Raw genomic sequence first — 13321 nt, 5'->3', positions numbered from 1 at the left:
TACCCCCCCCACGCTATACCCCTCCCCCACCCCATACCCCCCCCCCCCCAACCTATACCCCCCCACGCTTTCCCCCCCCCCCGCGCTATACCCCCCCCCGCCCGCTATCCCCCCCCTCCGCGCTATCCCCCGCACTCCCACCACCCCCCTCTCTCTCTTTGGAGCTTTGAGAACTCCAGATGTTGCCTGCTCGCGTCCTTGAGCAGCATGTACATTGGTAGAAAAGAGATTCTCTTCAATTTAAAAAAAGTCTGCAAACGAATATTACACCTTCCCCAGACTAATGCACCACAGGTATACATTAATATCCTTTAGCACTGCAGTTGTACTTTGGTTTTGTAAGTTTTTTTGGAAGATATCCCAAACATTTTTAGTTTGACACGTTGCAGGCATTTTTGACACTTATTGTAAGCATAACTATTTGATTTATGCATGTGTTGTGTGTTTAATAAAATGATCTGTGAGTGGTGATCCCATTATTTATGTGCAAAACAATAGACTCCACAAATAAAATTTTGACATTGATAGAAATTATAGTTTGATATTGTGTATCTGCAGTTTGGATTTGAGACCATATACCCATATTGGACTTTGACATTGCCTGTATGTTTTGCAGTGTCGATTCTATACTGATAATTTATATCAGGGGCAACAGGGTGCTGAATGAATAGCTTCGTATTATCAAATATGCAACAGGCAAAGGTTAGTAAAATCACCTCTGAAAGTTATACTCTTTCTTCACAAGTTATCTGTTAGCCTTAAAATTGTTTTTTCCCCTGAAAAATAGTTTATGATCCTTCCTTGCTCTGAGTGAGCCAGCAATGGACCAAACAAATCAAGAGATATTATTTATATTTGTTTCCATTCTCCACAAATAGTTTCATATTTTTAATGCTTTTATTTTCCCTATGAACTTATTATTGTAGGCTTTAAATAATATTTAATGGAATTCAGGCATAAATTCTGAATTTGAAAGCAATATGTATTTGATGATATGTTATACTAAATGTTTGAATCTCAAATGATGGAATGGGCACCATCTCATAAAAGGGATTTGTTGCTTTTGTTAGTAAATATTGGTTTTCATAACTGTTACAAGCAAGGGCTCATAAATCTTTAGTATTTATATTTTACTCAAATTTGATATTTAATGTTGTCACTGGTTAAAACGCGTTCAGGCTTCCAGTGAGCTGAGTGGCAGTCTTGTCAGGTAGTCGAATTTGGTAGAAAAATCAAGTTGGTATGCTCCCCTTGGTGAAACTAAATGCAATTTGATTAAAATCTAAAAGAAGTTAATCTTGATATACCTCATGATTTAATTGTTCAGTTATTAGCTGGCTCAGAGTAATGGAGGGCTAAGAATTATTTTTTTGGACATGTGAGATCAGTTTTAAGACTATCACATCACTTGTGAATGAATGTAATTTTAATGGTGATTTTTCTAACCGTTCCCTGTCCTACACATGGTACAATTATTTTTGTTTAACCTGTAATGTTGGATGACTATTTATTATGTGTAAAATTTGACTTGTATTAGTTTTATTCATTTTTTACTTTCATATGCCTTTTTTAAATTAACTCTAAATTGCAGTTCACTATTTGCATTAAGTGCCATTGTTAACATCCTTGCATAAGAAATGTATGGGTTAGATAGACTTCACTCCACGGGTGCAGAAATATCATGTTTATTGTCATACGCACAATGAGATAGAGGTAGAATGAAAATCTTGCTCGATGCAGCATCACAGCATAAATTAGACATGAATTACACACATTCTGCAAGACGGAGAAAAGAACAAATACTTCAAAAACACATCAGTGCAAACTGCAAGTAGGAAACAAATCCACGGAAGTGCAAAATATGGTCCATAGTGTTCCGTTGCTGAACGAAGGTGCCAAATTAAGGACCTTGAGTACTTCTAGATGCGAGCAAATAAGTGCAAAGTGTCAAGAATTAAGGGAATGAAAGAGCAGATGGAGTTCATTTAGTGTGTGTTGCACATATCACTAGTACACAAAGTTTAAAGATTTATTTTCATGGGGCTGAATTTCACGTGGGAGGAATTGTGCTTTAGTTGCAGTCTTCTCGTATTCTATCAAGAGTTTTGTATTCATTTTGAGTACTTGTTGGCCACAGATTTCCTAAAATTGTATCCTTCAATAAATATGTGTTTCCTTGATTTAGTACCAATTTTAGATGTATAAATAGATAATAAGGTTTGATGTGATAACAAACAAAACTCATTTCTTTGGGTAGATTAATCTGGAGCAAGTGCCACTAGCTTTATGTAAGACGTAGGTTACTTAGTTACTGACTTGGCTCCAAAAGATGTCAATCGTCTGATGTCCATCGCCTGGATATTTTAATTTTTTTGAGGAGATACAGGAAAAAAAGATATACCAGTTGAATGTACTTTCAGAACATTGGAAGGAAAAGGGAGTAATCAAGAGCAACAATTCATGAACTAAAGACGTCCTCCACTGTATTTAGAACCATGGTCATATGTCACAGTTCTGTATTTGAAGATGGCACTTGTAATTAAAGTAATGCATTGAATATATTCCAAATGCATTAAAAAAGGTCTGCTTGGCTCACTGTCATGCAACGGTTGATCTAAACCTGGCGGTATGAATTCAGTAGGTCCCTTGTCGTTCAAGGCCATGATGCCCATTTACTTTATAGATGCAATATTGGTCAAATGTTTGAATTTGGCTTCGGAATGTAATGTTTTGCAAAATTATTCTTATCTATTATTTCAATTTTACATAATTGAATTAACTTTTAATTCTAGTTGAAGATCATAGCATGATCTTCATATTTTCACAAAGTTAAATAAGATTTGGATAAATACATTTATAGAGCAGAAAGCACAGGATCATAGAAACATAGAAATAGAAATTAGGTGCAGGAGTAGGCCATTCGGCCCTTCGAGCCTGCACCGCCATTCAATATGATCATGGCTGATCATCCAACTCAGTATCCCGTACCTGCCTTCTCTCCATACCTTCAGGTCCGGTCCTTTGGTCCATCATGTCTATGTCATTGTAATGTCAGTCCATTGTAAATGTCCCTCCATCCATGACTGTTCATATGCCTGTCTAAATGCCTTTTAAATGTTATCCTATCCACTTTCGCTCACAACACGTTCCAGGCATTCAATACTATAAAACAAGAAAAAAACTTGCCTTGTAAATCACCTTCAAACTTTTCCCCTCTCATCTTAAATCTTTGTCCTATAATATTTGATGTTTCTTCCATGGAAGTGAAAAAAGACACCGTGGACCTTATTTATGCCTCTCATAATTTTAAATCGGGTCACCCATCTGCATCTGGTGCTCCAGAGAAAACCAAATGTATCCAATCCATTGCATGGCAGGTCATGTTTGTCCTGCCCTACCACTCTTCAAACTTAATTTATTTCCCACCCCTACAATCCAGTCTGAAGAAGACCTGAAACGTCAACTATCAATCTTCTCCTGGGATGCTGCCTGACCTGCTGAGTTACTCTAGCATTTTGTCATTCCTTGGTAAATCAGCATCTGCAGTTCTTTGTTTCTAAAGTTTTATACAGTTGCAACATAACTATAATTTTTAAATTCAGTGCCCCGACTAACAAAGTCTATACTAGTGTGCCTTATGTTACCACTCTATCTACTTCTGTTTTCACCTTCAGGGAGCTATAGTCTTGCTCCCTCAGATCGCTATGTTGTTAAGGGTCAAGCTATTTACCGGACACTTTCCTCTTGTATTTGACTTCCATTTATGAATGCAAAAATCTGAAGGATAAATTTTAAATTAATGCTTTGCTTTATTCTTGGCTGTTCTCTCTCGTGTGTTTTGTCAAGTACAATAAAAAAATGGTCTTTTAGACCTGGCAGATACACAAACTTTGCACTTTCAGTGCCGAGTTAATTTGATCTAGTGATTGGTTGCGGTCTAATCTTTACTTCATTTACTCCCCGGCCTTCATCTCTCCACCCCCGCGCCCCCGCCCCCGGGATTCATTTCCCACAGTACCTTTCCTAATCAAAACTCTGTCATTCAGGTGCAGACAATTATAGTTAATGGGTTTAGTTAGAGATTAAGTACGGAAACAGGCCCTTCGGCCCACTGAGTCCGCACCGACCAGCGATCCCCGCACATTAACACTATCCTACTGCTAAGGACAATTTTACACATATTCCAAGCCAACTGACCTACATACCTGTACGTCTTTGGAGTGTGGGAGGAAACCAAAGATCTTGGAGAAAACTCGCTGTCTGGAGAAAGTTTGATAGTTTCTTTGTATACCTTGTGGATAATGTGCTTCCATTGCTTTCTCCAATTTATCTCCTGAATAGCCAAACACTAATCTTGAACGTTTGCCACCTGGTTAAATATAATCCCAGGAGAAGAAACAAATCTGTAATAGCTCTAAAGTATCCTTTTAATAATTTTTGTAATTATCATTTTCACTATGGAATTCAGTCAAACCTAAATTTCTAATTTAACCCTTTAAATCTAGGTATACGTCGAGTGAAATATAACACTATTTGTAAGTTTAGGAATTACATATAGTACTAATAGCTACAGAGGTCAAGAGAAATAGTGACAGCGGAAACAATGTACTGAATTTGGATGAGCATGATCACGTTGAATGATGGAGCAGGTTTGAAAAATCAAAATGGCCACCTTGCTCCTTGCTTCATTTTTTCTATTCCCAATCAAATGTAGTGCTTAAAACTGAACGCATTATTCAGATTTGTGTCTGTTGATGGGTGTTGCAGCATAAACATAATATCCCCTTATGTTCCCTTCCCAGCCGCTCCCGTATGAAGGCCAGTGTTCCATTAACAATATATGTTACTCTTTGTACCTGTGCCCCAGTTCTAATGAGTCCTCCCACACAACCAAGTCCACATTTTACTCTCTAGAAACAAGGGACTGCCGGTGCCGGTTTACAACAAAAAAAGAGGAATGTGCTGGAGTAACTCAGTGAGTTGGGCAATATCACTGGTGATGTTTTGGGTCAGGACCCGTGTTCAGATGGATTGTAGGGGAGGAAAGCTGGAAAAGAGGGAGGGCAGGACAAAGCGTGGCAGGTGAACACAAGCAGAGATTTTTGATAGGCAGATGGTTGAACAAAGGCTCTGTCTCCCCTGGCTTCCCACTGCTGTGGTACCTGGATGGAGGCGAGGTAGGAGATACAGGGACAGGTGTTACATTTCACGTGGTTACAGGGGAAAAACCTGGGAAGGGGCGGGTTTGGATGGGAAGGGTTGAGTGAACCAAGGAATTTCAGAAGGAGCAATCTGCAGGAGGTGGAAAGATGTGGCTGGTGGTGGTATCATGTTGGAGGCAAATGTGTTTGTTGCACATGCTGGCAGAGTGAAATGTGAGGACCAGGGGATCTCTGTCTGAAGAAGGGTCTTGACCCGAAACATCACGCATTCCTTCTCTCCAGAGATGCCGCCTGTCCCGCAGAGTTACTCCAGCATTTTGTGTCTATCTTGGATCTCTGTCTTTGTTGCATCTTGGGGGGAGGGGGAGCAAGAGCAGAATTACAGGAGACACGGGTGAGGGCTCCTTCTATGACAGCTGGGGGGAACAACGTTTACGAAAGGAGGAGGACATCTTGGATATTGTCGATTGGAAAGCCTCACTTTGGGAGCAGTTGCAGTGGAGACAGATGAATTGAGTGTACGGGGATAACGTCTTTGCAAGAGGCAGGGTGGGAGGAAGTATAGTCCAGTTAACTGGGAGTCGGTAGGTTTGCAGTAGAGGTCAATCGAAAGTCTGTCTACTGTGATGGAGACAGATCAAGAAAGGGGGGAGAGAGGTATCAGAGATCGTCCAAGTCCAGGGCAAAGTAGAAGTTTACTCATTTTACTCTGTTACTGCTGATTTTTCATTGGTGAAATTAGATTATTTTTCTTTCGGCAGTGGGCGGCTTGACTTAAAGTTCTAAAGCAAAGCTCTCTTCTAACATGTCTACATGCTCTGTCCACATGCCTTTATTATTTCCTGCTCTCATCAAGACAGATTGTTGACCTTCGTAGCACAGTAAGTCACAGGCATTGATATACAACGTTCTAGCCCAACCCATTGATGCATTTGGTGAAAAGTTTGAATTTACTTGTTGAATGTCACAAGCCTCTTCGTGCCAATCAAATACCTTTCCCATATCTCTGTGGTCTCCCACTTTCAAAACGATTGCCAATATGTGGCACAAGATTACGACCTTCAATTCTGTATACTCCTTGGTAGAAAACCTTTGGAGCTTTCATTGAAACTTTAGTGTAGGTTTAAATAGTCAACATATGTGGATATTCTTTTGTTTATTTGTTTATTCAGTACTTGTCAAAAATAATTCAATTTCACAGATGAGATCTAACTCATCAGATTCATCTTGTAACTGACCTTAATAGGATCTTAATTGTTCGACCAACTTTTTGGCTGAGACACTGTTTTACTTGCATGCCAGTCCTCCTGAGTGTATTAATATTCTCCATATTAGTGATCAAAAAGTAGGTTTTACTTTGCCAGTGAATAGCATGTGTTTGCATCACTTTTTCTGTTTATTAAAAGAAAACTTGCTCTTGAGGTGCTTATTGGTTTGTGGAAGCTGCCAGATGTTAAATGAGAAAAAAAATTATGGTATTTTGCTTGGTTTTGTTCATCTCTCTTCCTTTCTTTTAGGTCGAAAAACATTTTAGAGATTTGGAAAATCAGAAGTTAATGCAGCAACGTTCACAAGCACAGCAAACACAGAAGGAAACTGCTTTGTCGTCCTGAGTGGCTTGAATAGTCCTTTGCAGAGCCTAATGGGGGAGGGATAGGGATTTTTTTTTCCTGGGATGGGGAGGGAGTAGTCCACATGTTTTTTCCAGGGAGAATCTACAGTGAGCTGACATTTCCACTTCGAGAAGAGAATAGACTTTACAAAAAAAGCATCCAAGACAACACTTATTGTAACTTGACTAACCATAAATTACCTTTTTTCTTTGTTTGCTTTTAAAAAAAAATAAAGTCATATTTTGTTAATTTTATTTTTTACATGTTCATTTGCTTTTCATATTGTCATTACACTCATTTTAGGTAGATCCTAAATTGCTGTCTGTGATCTGCACAACACAACTTTTCAAACATTTGTTAATGCAAGAAACCAGCTGGTCATAGTAACGGTGTTCTAAAGAGGGAAAAAGCAAAGCAAGAAGGTAATTTAATGCGTTAAGTGGTTGTCCCATGTAGGAGAAATTTCCTTTCAAGTCCTTTTCTTTTCCAGAAGCTTGTTCCCAGAAGGAATAAGTCCAGATTTTTTTTTAACGTCACTGAAAAGTCTTCCAGTGAAGAATTGAGTATCTGATGATGGAAGATTTGGCTCATGAGCTTATATCCTCTGACTGTGTACAGAATAGGTTTGTCTTGCTAAGACAATGCTTACGGAGAGAGTGGTCATGTTAAGGATATAACTGTTCATGCAGTTTTGCATGTGTCATGTACTGTACACTTCATTAAATTGGAAGAAAAAAGGTGTCGCCTGGTCTTTGCATAATAAAATTAGACAGTAACAGTCATTTAAAGTCCTTTTTATAGGCTGGTGAAGAATCTATGATAATGTATATTTTTATTCGCAGTCCCTGTCAGCACAACACTATAATATAAATTGGAGAAATTTAAAAAACATTTTAAAGCTGAATCTGTTATTGTCTTATTTTGATTGAAAATATGAAATTAAAGAGAGTAAGAAGAAATGTGTAACCAGTGTTCTTTATTCGGTACACTTATTTTCCCTGTAGAGATTTTATTAAGTCGGGGGGCGTTTTGTCACAATTTCCATGACACCTTTCTGGAATATCTGAAAATTTAATATGTTCTTTGTTCAACTTTTTTTTTAATTCCAAGCTATCACTTTTAGTGGATTCAAGTCACAAACCATTTTGATTAGTCTAGAACTGGATGGAGGAGTGAATTTGTTGTAGAATTGTAAATCATTTTCCTACACTTAACACTCTTATTTCCTTTGCCCATCTCTTCCTCCCAAGATAGACAAAATGCTGGAGAAACTCAGCGGGTGAGGCAGCATCTATGGAGTGAAGAAAATAGGCAACGTTTTGGGTCGAGACCCTTCTTCACACTGATCCAAGATACAATTTTACATGTGGTATTACATTGTTCAATTTTATTGATTAAATAACACAATAAATAGACATTGTTGCAATCCACTACTTTGCTTAAAGTTTACTTAGTAACTATTTGTAATAGCCTGAGCCAAATCACTGCCTTTTGTGTAGTGAGGTGATTTCTACATTTGCCCCCCACTTGGTGGACTATTGGCAAAGGAGAGTGGGTTTTCCAGTTGCAACAATAAACATCCTCTGCCCAGCTCGGATTTTATTCATCCAGGGACTGCCATAGTGATTCTTCAATTAAATTAAGCATTTTATTTTATAAATTATGTATTCTTCGACCAATGTGAAGATAAATGAGTATCATTGAGTAAATTTTCACAGAAACAATCATTTTATGCAGTTATTTAAAAAGCTTTGGTTAAATCATTTTACGAGTTTCATGAACAATGCACTTAAATTTTGGTAAGTATGTATTTGAGCCTTTTTCATGTTTGGATCAAAGAAAGAACTCTGGGAAGGGTGGTGCAGAACTTGCTAAAGTCGCTGCTCCTAAGGCAAATGACAATCTGGTTTAATAATCTGGGTTGATCATTCCCTGCACCTGTGGTTCATTGTGAATTTAGCATGATATTAGCCATTATAATGCATGAAAATAATCAAATTAAAGTACAGGTGGCGCTTGAGGAAAAACAATTGGGTCGGCACCCTTGCACCTTATTGCTCAGAAGAAGTCCTCGTGTTCATTGATGGACACCAAGCAAATGAGATGCATTTCCACCGACTTTAGAAGCTTTGGCTGCACACTGCAATTGGTGCATGAGATTTCAGTGTTTAGTATAGGTGGTGCCTATTTCATAGTTGTGTTTGATGCCAGGAATAAATTATCCTTGCATAGAATTATCAAGCTCAAACTGTTAACATGGTAAGCACAGATGTACTTCTGGCCTCAAAGCAAAATTGGATGAATAATGTTTGTGCAGGCTGCTGGTGATTTGATTCCAGGCCAGTCTCCTGAAGGTTTAGTTTGAGCACCTTTTGCAGAAATGTTTCCCCCCAAATTGACCTAATTGACTTGGCAATTGTGAGAAATGGTGAGTACTGTAGACAACAAATAGAACACAAGCTGACCAAGTAGGCCAAATCCAATGAACACATTTTTTAATCTTATATTCATATTTCCTCATTTTAAATTTGGATGTTTCAGCCCATGTATGAGGCTGACATGTGCAATGCATTTGACCATCATAGACAACTTGTAACGTGGATTTATCTAATATTTTGTTAATCAAATTAACTTTTGTGTTTTTATTTCTTGGGTGGGTTTATTTTTGGAAATGCAAATTGACCAAATATAAGTAAAATGGAAATGGCATCTGAAACAAACATTAAAATCAGTTCCTTTACTTGGTATTTGTAGCCTTCTAACCTGATTAATATCATTATTCTTGTGAATAGTTTTTCTCAGAAATTAATTTAAACCATTAATGTGCCTACCAAGTGTTAAATTTATGAAAAGGCTACCATCTTGTAACTGATAATTTAGCACTAGGAGTAAAAATGATAGTTATGGAGATCAAATGTAAAATGGTTTAAAGCTCATTCTTGTGAAATTTTCAAAGCTATCAAATGCCAGGAATGCAAATTAGTTAAAGCTTGTATCATTTTAATGTCTGGAAATAGTATGGGGTTTTTTTCTAGTCCATTTTCAATGTAGTTGAATGCATTGATGGCTACCGGCAGTACAGCCCTATCCAACCAAATTGTCTACTCGTGTATTGTAGTGTATTTGGATGCTTGGAACTGACTCAAAAGAACTCTCAGATACAGGAGTAAACTAACAAGCTTCTTTATTGCAGGACGCCACCATGAGTCTCCCCCAGCGCATGCGTCCCCTCGCACAAGACATAACTTATGCTAATTATATTACATGCATCACACTGCTCCCCCTTTAACTTGGAGGCAGGTAACACCATTCACATTATATACATTACACTGCTCCCCCTTTAGATTGGAGGCGAATAACACCATTTCTAGTACATTAAATATAATTGATTAACACACAGTTGCAAAATTATATTATTGCAGTCATCTTACATTACATCCTCAGAACTTAAACTGTATCTAAACTTAGCACTTATAATGGTTCATTCCACTCATTTTCCTTAAACCAAATACATTACCCCTTGGTTTATGTGTTATCCTTCTGTGTAAATTGCACACTCTTTCTAATCACTCTAGCTCTACCTGTACCTCTGCCTCTTCCCTTTTTAAATATCCTAATCTAATTTGCAGATTTCTTCCTGTTCTTGAAATTCTGCTAAAGTTAACATTTCATCTGTTTCTGTTCTTTATTTGTAGGTGGGATCTGACACATGACTGCAGGTTTTTGTTTTTCTGTCGCTCAATTTCCTGGCCCTACGTATTTATCTGCTCTTGTTGTATAATGACATTCTGCAATGCATCACCATTTGTCCATTGCTCAGTGAAGGAAGCTCCATGCTGGACTATACTGAAGTGTCCTAATCGCAATCGGTCCTGCATACTTTTGTCTCGACCGACAAGCCTCTCATCTTTAGACTTTTCTGTTAACACCTTTTTGCTCATCGTCACACATTTATTTAACCGTTCTTTGCAACGTTTAAGCCTTGTCTGCTGTTCGTCTATTTGTCTTCTTAAATCACCTTTCTGGTTATTCATCAAGCAGTAGGATCTATACTGTCCTTGCAATACAGCAGTGGCTTTGATTTGCGCTCTGTATATTTCTCTTACTACATAAGCACGATAGTGATACTGCACTACAACTGCTGTATAAATCGGTTTGAGGAAGTCTTTCCTATATCGTTTAAGCCTTTTGTATCGTTTCAGCCTTTTCTGTTGTGCATCTATTTGTCTCCTTAGGTCTTTCCTATATGAACTCATACGGAGTACTGACTGCACTTTTACAGTAGCTCTCTTTTGCTTAACCACCATACTCTTGTAGGCAGTTTGAATGGTAATAGTTGCATCCCTCATTGACTGATATTGCACAAACTGGGAATGCCCTATTTTACATGCTTTGTACCATCTCTGGATCGAAATGACTGCTTGTCGCATAGCTCTGTACCGTACCCTTAATCGGTAACCACGGTATGCAGCTTGCAGAGTGACTACAGCCGCCTTTTGCATCAAGAAATGCTTTCTTGTAATGCACATTCTTATGAATGACTTGGTTTTCTCTACCAATACTCTGGCTTTGATCTCGCGGTATAAGGCCTGAATACACACCACTGCTTCTCTTAAACTTACGCTGTCTCACTTGGACATCTCTTATCTGGCATGCTCTGTATCGTTGCTGTACCGCAATGGCAGACCAGCGTAGTTTCTTAAAATACTGACGCTGTTTATACATCTGATAATAAGTCTGTATGACCTTGACAGCTTTATGCATGCCCCGCAGTTGCCTTCGAACAAGCATTCCACGGTAGGCTGCCTGAAGCAGTACAACGCTTCTGCGTTCCTTCATGTAAGTTTTGCGATCACTTTCCATTTGAAGGTGTGCCCTATAATGGGTTTGTACTATTATAGCTGCCAATCTCATTGCCTTGTATTGACGGTATACTCTGTGCCTTCTAAATGCTGCTTGTATTACCGTTGCTGCCTTCTGTTTGTTACGGATTTCTTTCCGTACATTCATACTTTGCACTTGACCTTTGTCCTTTTGCACTTGACCTTTATCCTTTTGCACTTGACCTTTATCCTTTTGCACTTGACCTTTGTCCTTTTGCACTTGACCGTTTCCCTTTTGCACTTGACTTGTGTCCTTTTGCTCTTGGCCTTGGTCCTTTGAGGGACTCTGCCCTCTTTAGGTGCAGGTCATCCTGAAAAACCCCGGGCATCCCCTCCATGTAATTCTGGAGAGTCAAAAGAGCACTCGGAACAACAACTGGCTCCTCTCCCTGCCCTGTAGAACGGAGCGGTTCAGGAGATCCTTCACCCCTGCAGCCATTAGATTTTATAATTCGGACCGCTAGGCTGTAGGGGGATGCGTTTTGCAATTTTTAATTGTTAATTATTGGTCTTTTTAAGTATTTATTGCTCTCAGGTAGTGTCCACATTGTATTCTATGTATTTTCTGTCTGTGTTCGTTTTGAATCTGTGGTTTTGTTGGTTGGGGGCTTCTGGACATCTGAATTTCCCTGAGGGGATCAATAAAGTATTTATTATGATTATTATTATTATTATTATTTAGTTCAGGCTCCTTACCTCTGGATGCCCTTGGAGGTTTTGGTGAGAAATGAGCCATTAATGCCTCCTTACACTCATACATTTTATCTGTGGGCTTTGCTGGCAGCAGTAACATACGTAAGGTTTGATAACCCTCTCTTCCTAAGCCTAATATGAACCATGCTCTCTTATTCTCTGCAGCGATATCATTGGAAATGAAACAAGCCTCCAAGACTTTGGTCCATTTCTCAAAATTACACCCATAATCTAACGGGCACGTTTCCTACAATTTGAAAAGCCATTCTACCTGTTGCTATTCAGGTGCACTATCTTCTTTTCTCTCACTGTGTATTCTGCACTGGACTTAATCCTTCTACACACTAAGAAGTGATCTAGCCCACTGACTATTACTAATTCTTATAATAATAGATTTATACTATTAACCAACATTTCATGTTAATAGACATTTAGAACATTTTAACCATATTCCTGCTATGCACACAGATTTACTATTAATAACAGTGACCAATGCATTACATCCAAACAGTCCCGCTTTTACTGTGAAGGAATAGTGAACAATGCATTACATTCAACAGTCCCGCTTTTACTTTGAAAGATTTCACCGGTCCAGCTTGTTGGCCTATGGACTCCGGTGCCTTCTCGACCTCTCGAGCTGTCCCCACCGGTACTTTTGCTGCTGGCCTCACCAGACCTCCACTTTTGCTGCTTTTGCTGGCTCCTCCGGGCTTCACCGTTACTTTTGCTGCCACTGGCTCGCTGCCAAATCGACTCCCGCTGCTCTGCTGACTTTCCTGCCCGCTGGCTCCACAGCCCTCCCGGCTGCTACTGGACCCGCTGCTCGGCTCGTCGCTGGCTCCGTGGACACCCTACCAAAGGTGTGTCGCTGCCAGTTACTGCGGCTAGTCCCCGCTGTTCCAAGCATCAGGACTGTGCCCCGCCGTCGGGGGCTGGCTAAGCGCTGTGTCCCGCTTCACCCTCGGCCGGA

General features: G+C 39.2%; 1 protein-coding gene across 2 annotated transcripts in view; it reads left to right on the top strand.

The window, feature by feature from the left end:
* The window catches only part of lsm12 (LSM12 homolog), a 46587-nt gene extending 38853 nt beyond the window's left edge, over window positions 1-7734 (top strand). Inside the window, exons 5-6 of one of the 2 annotated variants that reach the window (XM_033035310.1) lie at window positions 617-702; window positions 6680-7734. In XM_033035310.1, the coding sequence (XP_032891201.1) occupies window positions 617-667 (51 nt within the window). In that variant the 3' untranslated portion in view covers window positions 668-702; window positions 6680-7734. The remainder of the gene's footprint in view (window positions 1-616; window positions 703-6679) is intronic. The other variant, XM_033035309.1, reaches the window with a different exon arrangement.
* The last annotated feature ends 5587 nt before the right edge of the window (window positions 7735-13321 follow it).

The sequence above is a fragment of the Amblyraja radiata genome, chromosome 16 (genome assembly GCF_010909765.2).
Source record: "Amblyraja radiata isolate CabotCenter1 chromosome 16, sAmbRad1.1.pri, whole genome shotgun sequence".
In the NCBI taxonomy this organism is placed as follows: domain Eukaryota; kingdom Metazoa; phylum Chordata; class Chondrichthyes; order Rajiformes; family Rajidae; genus Amblyraja; species Amblyraja radiata.
Note: the sequence above shows the minus strand (reverse complement) of the source record. Positions and strands in the feature narration are given on the sequence as shown.